Here is a 9,902-nt window from a genome sequence, read left to right as displayed (position 1 = left end):
GGTGGATTTTGAAAACCTAAAATATTGATTAGGAGAGAATATAAAGAATGACGAAAATCCTAAATGAGAGAAAAAACACCCATTTATCAAGCGAGAAAGTTATGAGAGCGAGAACGACTAAGACAGAACGAGAGCAATACCGACAACTACCAGAATAAGGAGGAGATGAGGGTGTAGTGGAATGTAATGTAGCAAGGAGGAGACAAGGGTGCAAAAAGAAGGATAATTGGGTGTGTTAAGTGTAGTGCAAGAAGGCTGGGAAAGAAGAAGGAAATTAAAAATAATGTGACAATTATTATTATAACTTATATAAAAGATCTTATACTTTATTACAAATTTGTCATTTTTCTCACTTATTATAACGATTCAATTATAATCAATATATAAGACTCTGTACTTTATTATAAGGTTGCAACCACACTCACTTATTATGCTAGTAATAACTGACATAAAAAGTATCGTTATATTTATAATTACATCACCGTTTCACGACGAGTGAATTATAATTTTCCTACTAAATTGTCATAAAATCTAATTTTTATACTAATATTTTACTTTAAAACTTAAAAAAAAATTAAAAACATGTTTGTAAAAATAAATATAATATAAATTAAAAACACTGTGTTTACAAATCAAACTTCAACCTTTTAACTCTACGCTTAAATGAATTTAGAAAACAAACATGAAACTCCTATTAAAAACAATACAACTTTAACATAAAAAATAGTAATTAAAAAAACCAAAGTCATACTTAAAATTACATCTTATTTTTTAAAATTATCATTCGAAACACAACTATACTCCTTTACATTTTTTTTAAAGTTTCCTAAATCAATCATTTTTAAATAAAATTATTCCCTTTTGTATAGGCATTACTGTTTTACATGCAGTATTTTTTAAACTAAAAAAACTAACATAATCCAGCTTATGATTATGTTATTCACAAGTATCAAATAAAACTAAAAATTAATTTACATTTATAATTATGCACTTTAGTAATTTTTCTTACTCATACAACAAAATCATAATTTGAACTTATTTTAAAATTTTTAGATTTCGAACTAAAGTTACCATTTTAAATTACATTTCTCATTTCACACGGTTTAGAAATAAAAAGTAGAAGAAAAGGAGAAATAGAAATACATCATTAATTAAAGTTTTCTACCAACAAAAAATAAAATAAAATAATACATTAGCAAATAAAATAGGTACAATTTTCATTTCATCTGCTTACATTAGTTATTTATAGTTATTCAAAGAAAATAACACAGACGAGTTATCCAGTTAAAAAAGGTAAAATCTGGAATAAATCCTAATCTAAATACAAATATTAAAAAAAGATCAATTAAATTAAAAGGTATTGTATCATAACTATCATGAAAAGAATAAGAAAATTTTCATAAATGTACTAATATGTGATAATGATGAAAAATTCCTTTAAACCGCGAACACTATTTACTCGTATATACGTATAATTTATTAGAAAGTAGTAAGAATTAAGTGATGTTTTTGAAGGGAGATTAAGGCACTAATTATAATTATTACTAATTTGTTTATCATCGTAGAAAAAAAAAAGCATTCCTATCCCAATGCCTGGCGTAGATAATTATAACACCATAATAGTAACGATTTTCTCTCTCTCACTTCAAATCTCTTTCTCTTCTCGCTCACTCCCTCTTCCTCCTTTGCGATCCATCACTGCCATAACTCACCGAGATTTCGATTCCACGCTCTTTCGGTGATCGATTTTCTCCATAACCCTCGATCCACGCAGGTCCTCTGTAAAAATTCAAAACCCTAGTTTTTTCTCTTCATTTCTTTTTCTTAGTTTCACGGCGGAGCTTTAGATTAGGTCCAAACCCTTCAATGGTTACGGTCCCTTTCGTTTTCTCTTGGAGCCAATTTTCTTTGGTATTCCACAAATTTTGAATTTAATTTCTTTCAACAATGAATCTGCGTTATGATTTTTGGGTGATGAACTGTATATATATTTCTCACGAAATTCATTGAAGAGGAGAGTGGTTTTCATCTTTCTAGGTGATGGGTATTGCGAATTTTTCACAAAGGAGGAAGCTTGGGAGGGTTTTGGATAGTGGGTCTTGTTGATTGAGTTGGATCAGTGGCTGGAATTTTGCCTGTGTATATTGGTTCCGAGTTCTTTGTTTTCTTGGCTTTGAAGATTTACACATCATAGATTGAATAAGTGTGCGATGGATAAGCGGGAATTCACCTCGTGCTTACACTAGGATAATAATATTTGTGGGTTTTTACTTTTCTGTGTTTGGTATTGGGAGCAAAAGAGTTTTTGGTTATATGGGTGAGCTTGCGTTATGAATTGTGTAAGTGATGATGGCCATTGACTAGTGCTCTTTGTGGTTGATACTTTGCATTATAAATTGGTTGGAAATATTTCACTATTTTCACCAACTTTGCGGAGAGAAATTCTTAGGTAGAGAGAACAAAATGAGCTTTGAAAGTGAAAAGCAGAACTTGTTGGATCAGGCTACTGATCAAGGATTGCCAAAGTAACCTTTCTTCTTTGATAATATTGTTGCTTGTTATACATGTTTTTCATCAAAATCAAAATAAGATATGTGTTGTAACACTAATCCTTGGGTGGTGGTTCAGGAAGATAAAAATTTCATACACGAGGGAGTTTTTGTTATCGCTAAGTGGATTGGATATATGCAGAGAGTTTCCTAGTGGGTTTGATCAATCGCTTATAAGGTAAAGTTTTTTGTGCTGCATCATCTGTTTCTACTCGTGTGATGGAAGCAAGTCAATTAACTTGTACAGGAAAGCATCAATTTTCTTTTCGGTTATTGTGTTATGTCTTGCTTTTGTTCGTCATCTGTGTCCATTATCTGTTTATTTTGAAAACAGTGAACTTGAAGATGTTTCTCAAGATAGACAAAGAAGTTCAGGCGGTTTGTCAATGCATAGCTTTAGACGTAATGACTATGGTTCGTCCCCTCCCACCAGAGGGGATAGCTTTCCGCGGGGAGTCCATGGAAAATGGGAGACTCGATCTTCTGGACGGTCTGATAAAGACAGTGATTCTCAATCCGAATGGGATTCAGGTTTTTACACTTGATCAGCAAAGAATAATCCTGTTTTTTTAATGGAAGAATCTTTAATTATGTACACGGTTAAACTGTTTGGATTGATGACTTTCTTGCCTATATCTAGGAGTAATTGATTGGTGTGTTGAAGTAGAAGTTTTTGTAAAAGGTTCTTTTGTTCTATTTCGTTATCTGTGTTTATTTGCAGATTCCGCAAAACGTTTTGGCAATCAGTCCCGTAGATCTTGGCAAGGTCCTGAGCATGATGGGCTTCTAGGTAGTGGTTCTTTTCCTCGGCCCTCTGGGTATACCCCTGGGTTGTCTGCTCCCAAACTTAAAGCTAATGACAACTACCAGCTAAATCGGTCTAGTGAGCCATATCATCCTCCACGTCCTTACAAGGTTAGTGGAAGTTGTTGTATGTCAGACAACTGTATTCTGGCTACATTGCAATATTAATTACTTCCAACAACTCCTTACTCTAAAGTATGATTATCATTTTTGTGGAGATACCATGGATAATATTGAAATCATATTTTAATTTTATTAACTTCAATTCTTGATGTTATTTTTTGCTTTGGATGCTTTCCAGGCACCTCACTCACGTAGGGAGACTAATGACTCTTATAATGATGAAACATTTGGTTCTTCGGAGTATACAAGTGAGGACAGGGCTGAAGAGGAAAGAAAAAGAAGAGGTAACTGTTCTTTTCTAGAAGATATTGTGGTTTTCAGTATGTGTTCTCATTATTTATGTCCTTAGAAGTTCTGTTTTCCTTTGTTAGGGTCATTGTTAAGTTCATGCCTAGTGAATTATTTATTAAATGGATGACAACTTTTTTGCCAGCTTCTTTTGAATTGATGAGAAAGGAACAGCATAAAGCTTTCCAAGATAAGCATAAGTTGGACCCGGAGAAGAATAATGATGATTTTGACATAACTTCACTTGTTGAAGACGATGAGAAAAGCCTAGTTAATAGGAGCAATGAGTCTGTGGAGCCTCATGTGACTCTAGCAGCTTTAAGCAATGATGAGAAATCTTCTTCCCTTTCACAGACTCTTTCAGCAGCTAGACCACTTGTACCTCCAGGATTTGCAAGTACAAAATTGGAACGTAATTTTGCTACCAAAACATCCCTTAGCACTCATTCAACAGAGGTAACTGGTTAACATTCTTTATTCATATTTTACTTTTGATCTTTTGTAGCCTAGCTATTCTTAGAAGCTGTTATTTCAAATGTTAAGCAAAAAGATTAATTTCTTGATTGTGGAATAAGGCATTCAACTTAATTTTACTCATAAATTTTAACTTTCGATATCTTTTTATTTTTTTTTAAATATTATCTCTTTGGGTAGGGATTTTTTTTTGTTACTGTTAATAGTTATGATATGATAGAAAGTTGGTATTTCTTGTTTGAGAACTAAGTCCTTTCTTATGTGATGTTTTTAGATGGGAATCATAGACGCATTTTGGTATTTTAATCAACCATAACTGCTCTACTGGCACAAAACTGTTAGAATTCACTAAAGGACTTTATTATTTCAAAGTGATAGTTAGAGTGTGGTTATAAAAATGTCCTGACTGTCTGAAGAGTGACATTTGTCTAATAAACTTAAATAGTTTGCAAGTGAATGGTGGCTTTATTCAAGCCACTTGTTTTTTCCTTGCTGGGAGTTTCAAACCACCAAAACTTAGATTCTGTCATTGCAGCCAACCTTAATTTGATGTTACCTAGTTTGAATGTTGGTTTCATATCTAATTATTAGTTAAAATACAAAACACTTTAAAGATTTCGGGATTTTTATAGAGCAATCTCCAATCAAGGAAGAGTGCATGATACTGTTCTGTAATTTGATATTCCCTGATAACATTGTAAGAGAGGATACAAGATACTAGATTGGGATACTCTGTTTAAAAGAACATTCTGCTGAAATTTTGTAATGTCCGAGTACCAAACTCCAATGTCAACATTCAAAATTTGTATAACCTGAAAGGTACATAAGTACAGTCTCTACCTTCATTGTTTAGGGCTCTGCCTCTTCCCTTCCTATTGGATGCTGAATCAATATGAAGGAGGATGTTGTAGAATTTTTTGCTGCATTTTTTCTTTCCTGCGGACATACTTCTCTTCTTAAAGACTGAAAGCCTAGAACTTGAGAACTCAGTTTAATATGAGAAGTTTAATTTCTCCCTACATTTTTACTTAGCTGATCTTTAAAATCATATCATGTTATTTATAAAACATGGCACGTGGACAGCAAATTATCTGTAGTTCTTTTGCTTGCTATATGTCACTTTATCACTAACAAATGAAGTGTGCTTTATTATAATATGTGCTATTATTCTTGACTCTTTTTTTAAAACATTTTTTTTCTTCTTATTCTGATGCTTGCATAGGCTGGACAACCTGCACCTGGTGATACTGGAAGTAATCATGTATTCAGTATAAATTCTGACAATAGAGGAGAATTATCAACCAAGAAAATGGATAATGATCACCAGAATCTTCAAAGCACAAATCTAAATATTTCAACTAGCCATGTGAACGATAACATTTTAAATTTATCATCAGTTTTGGATAGTCCCGACGTTAAAATTGGAACGGGTGATCAATTGAGGAAGAGATCTGCTCTTTCAGAAGTCTTGGAAACATCTCAACTTAATGCTGAAGTAAAAGGAAAGGAGGATGTGGGAGTTCTCAATCCAGACAATTCAAATTCTATCTTATACAAGCTTTTTGGTAATACTTCAACAGTAGACAGTGAGAAATCTACTAGTATTATTGAGGTAATTGTGGAACTTACTGAATTTCCTTATAGAATGTCAAGGACACGTTAACTCAGAATATTTGTTCAACTATTTCTTGTGTCCTTTAGGTTATAAAAATAGATAAACCACAACTGGTGAATATTTGTGAAAAAGTGAATACTTAACTTGCTTGACTCAAAATATAGTTGTTTGGCTTCTACACTGCAATTTTACTTTGAGCTGATTAATTATGCTCTTGCTCTTATAGCAGCCTGATCATAAAGCTGATGTGACTTGGAGTCCACATGCCTTCCAATCTTCCAAGTTTGCTCATTGGTTTGTTGAAGAAGGTATACTGATATAAAAAGTTCTTTAGTGGTTTTAATGCTATTATGCTTTTTAAGTTTGCACTTTGTTAGTCGATTTGAATTTATTTTGTTCATTCCCTCCTCACCTTACTGCAGAAAAAAATCCAGTGGATGACATGACACAGAGGCCAAATGACTTGCTCTCACTTATTGTTGGTGGTGAAAAGGGGGGTTTGCAGACTTCTAATGTAGAAACAACCGGTCATATTGCATCTAACTTTTCTCTCCGAAATCCTGAACCAATTAGTGAGCATATGGCTTCAAATGCAGCACATACTACTATTGACAACTCTGCACAATTGTCCAAGAGTGATAAGCCTGAGGTTTCACCAGCAGTTCTTACCTGTGAAGATCTGGAACAGTCAATTTTATCACAAGTTAGTGAAAATGGATCGTCACATCAGCAGCCCATTCAGGACAAAGATCTTGATACAAAAACTGAGCAATCTATTTCAATTGATAATCATGCATCCCTACACCTCCTTTCTTTGTTACAGAAAGGAACCTCACACAATGATATGGAACTATCATCTATTCTAGATTCTACAGACAAGGTTCCGAATTCTGATGGATTCACTACCAGCAATGTTCTTGATAATCCTGGAGAAGAAAATGCTGAAGTTTCCAATTCATCGAAGACATTGACACTAGAAACACTTTTTGGGTCAGCTTTTATGAAGGAGCTTCAATCAGTTGGAGCACCCCTTTCTGTTCAAAGGGGTTCAGTTGGATCTGCAGGGCCTAATGTTTCAGAGCCTCTTCTGTTTCCTTTCCCTACCTCAGACAATGTTCACCCTCCCACCGGTGAACATACCCTGAATAGACGAGGAAGTGGTGTCCTGCCACCAGAACAAACACATCAACCCAAAACTAATAGATTTGATGAACAATGGTTGGGTTATTCTGATTCCCAGGGAGATGTTAATTCATCGTTGCTTCAGAGTGAATTTCCCAAAGCCAGTGGTTTCAAAGTGCCTCGTGATATTCACCTTCCAGAAGAAGATAACTTCATTACAGTTAGTGATCCTCTGCAAAACTTTTTATCTGCTGGAAATATAGTTAAAACAGATATGTCCCAAGACACAACAGTTGACATTACCAGAAAACTGGCAGCTCTGAATCCTGCATTTAGGGATGACCGACTTGTTATGAGAAATCATGAAGGCCCAGCATACCCTCATGGTGGTCCTTTTGATATGAGAGAACCTGACATTTCTTATCAGAATCTTAATGTCCAACGATCTCAACAGATCCACCCTCAGTTAAATCATGGTGGCTCAATGTTTAATCAACTGGATTCCCATCCTCCTCATATTAGTTCTTATATGAGGCTTCCAAATCCTGAGGGCATGATTCGTCATGACTCACCACCAAATCATCAATTTCCGGGAAATATGCTTCATCCTCCTTTCCATCAATCAAGCAGTGCACTACCGGGGTTTGATTCTCCCGTTCATTCTATGTTACAACAGATGCACATGCAAGGAAACCACCCCCCACCTCATCTATTACGTGGATTCCCAAGGGGTGGACCTGTGCCTTCTCATCCCAACAATCCGATGACTGGCTTCATGCAGGAACCAAACCCAATTCAAGGCCAAGGCTTCCCATTTAGTGGTCACCAGCAACCTTCTTTTGGTGGCCCTGGAATGCAATTACAAGGTAAAACATTTGATGTACTTACTTGCCTTTTGTATTATTACTGTGACTAACTTGAATGCATAAAAAACTGCACAGTTGTACTTACTATTGTGGATTTCAATGATCACAGTTGATTTTCATTATAGTTTCTTCTGCTTGCCCATGTTTCATTCACCTTGATGGGTATGTGACCCTGCCATGGGGTCAGCATAAACATTGCACACGTACATGCATGCATCCACACTTTAAGTGTGTGTACACGGAACAGACACAATGCACGTATTCACATACTTTTCTACTTGGTTCATATTATTGGTTTTGCTCTGGTCTGGTTTACACAGTTGCTTCTACTTTGTGAACAAAATGCCTATTCAAGCGATGTATGCTATGTTTGGAGTGGTAGTGTTAATGGTAACTTGATTCTGTTTCTATGTTCACACTCAAAGCAACAAGTACTTCTGTTTTTTCATGGTGATGCCACAATTTTTGGTTGCTTACAACCAAGCCAAACGCACTATGGTGGAAGATATCATGCTTGATAGTGATTATTATTTTCTTGTTTTGCGACTGGTGTTGGGTCACATGACAAGTTTTAATCCATATTTTTTAGTCTCAATCTATTTTCAATTCCTGATATACTTTTGGCCATTTCATTAGCTCCTGATGTTGGTGGTGGAAGAAATCATCCAGAAGCACTTCAGAGGCTTTTTGAGATGGAGCTCAGGTCAAACCCAAAGTCAATCCATGCTTCAGGTCACAGCCAGGGGATGTATGGTCAAGAGCTAGACTTGGGTTTTGGGTATAGATAGTGTACTATCTATCCTTGTTGATGTGTATACTAGATTGTATTCACCTAATGTTGTGCCGATCTACCTCCTGCATGGAAGTTGGGTTTCATATGATGCTTTTCTTTGGAAAAAATTAGCTATTCTGTAATTAATGAATTTTCAACAATTTGCATTTTACTGGGATTTCAATTTGCTGCCTTCCTTTTGCTAACATAATCAAAGTGCTTCCAACATTGGTTTTGGAACAAAGACCAATGCTGTATTCAGGAGGAAGAAGGCTATTTCAAGTTTTGGGATAGTAATGGCTCGATAGATGGAAGGAAAATTGTTGGGCAGCAATGCAGTCGTGTCTGTTCTGTCTGGCTGTGTTTTTTTGTGGCATGAAGATGTTTTGTTATGATTCTTTCATATTTAGCTTAATGGTATGATACTATGAGGATAAGAGAACCCAAAAGTAAAGAAAGAAATTCGGGATATTGATGATTAAACTGATAATAGAAAAGGGAGATTAAACTGATAATTAGGAACTAACAATTTGAAAAATTGTTTCCTTGGATTCTTTTCTTCAGAACACTTTTGTTTGTTTGTTCCCTTCCCTCTAAGCTGAAAAAGGCTGTAACTTTTTAAAAAATGTAAATCTTTAGATATCAGTCATGTTTAATTCTTTGGCACAAAGCAAATGTCAGGAAAGAAGTTTGGAGTCTCGTTGTAAAATATGGTTTTGACTAATTATGACTTGTAACCCAATTTTTCAATTTATGAAAATGTTAATGACAATTATGTGTCATCCTAACGGATAAGTTGGAAATATTGTAGGTATTTAACTTATGTAATTCCTTACATTTTCAATTTCACGGTTTTAGGGTCTTTGTTTACTTCATTGTATATGTATCACATTTTCCATCCAAACACAATTTTGTTAAAAATGTGATACACATACATATGGTTAGAATAATTATTAAATCTAAGTATATAAAGTCTTTAAGTAGGGAGTAATGTGCTGGGAACTATGGTTAGAATAATTATTGAATCTAAGTATATAAAGTCTTTAAGTAGGGAGTAATGTGCTGGGAACTACATCTAGCTGTATTTATTTCTGTCGCTAGGTGTTTAGCATATTATTGTATTATATTTCTAGAGAAAATCATAAAAGAAGTCTTTCAAACCCTCCATAATGTATTTTTTTTTTCTATTTCAAGCATATTATTGTATTATATTTCTTTACCAACACTCACAACCCCATCAGGGTTCAAGATCTTCCAAATTGGTGATCTTTACCTCCTAAGTTTTGTGG

General features: G+C 34.6%; 1 protein-coding gene across 2 annotated transcripts; it reads left to right on the top strand.

The window, feature by feature from the left end:
- Window positions 1–1,596: 1,596 nt before the first annotated feature.
- On the top strand, window positions 1,597–9,005 carry LOC108329011 (uncharacterized). 2 transcript variants are annotated; one of them, XM_017562973.2, is made up of 10 exons: window positions 1,597–2,525; window positions 2,629–2,727; window positions 2,884–3,080; window positions 3,271–3,464; window positions 3,655–3,760; window positions 3,910–4,220; window positions 5,461–5,850; window positions 6,083–6,161; window positions 6,276–7,841; window positions 8,478–9,005. In XM_017562973.2, the coding sequence occupies exons 1-10, from the start codon at window positions 2,464–2,466 to the stop codon at window positions 8,627–8,629; spliced, it is 3,156 nt and encodes a 1,051-aa protein (XP_017418462.1). In that variant the 5' UTR covers window positions 1,597–2,463; the 3' UTR covers window positions 8,630–9,005. The 2 variants fall into 2 exon arrangements, with proteins under 2 accessions (XP_017418462.1, XP_017418461.1); XM_017562972.2 differs by having other exon boundaries at window positions 6,080–6,161.
- The last annotated feature ends 897 nt before the right edge of the window (window positions 9,006–9,902 follow it).

Source organism: Vigna angularis, chromosome 2 (assembly GCF_016808095.1).
Source record: "Vigna angularis cultivar LongXiaoDou No.4 chromosome 2, ASM1680809v1, whole genome shotgun sequence".
NCBI lineage: Eukaryota > Viridiplantae > Streptophyta > Magnoliopsida > Fabales > Fabaceae > Vigna > Vigna angularis.
Note: the sequence above shows the minus strand (reverse complement) of the source record. Positions and strands in the feature narration are given on the sequence as shown.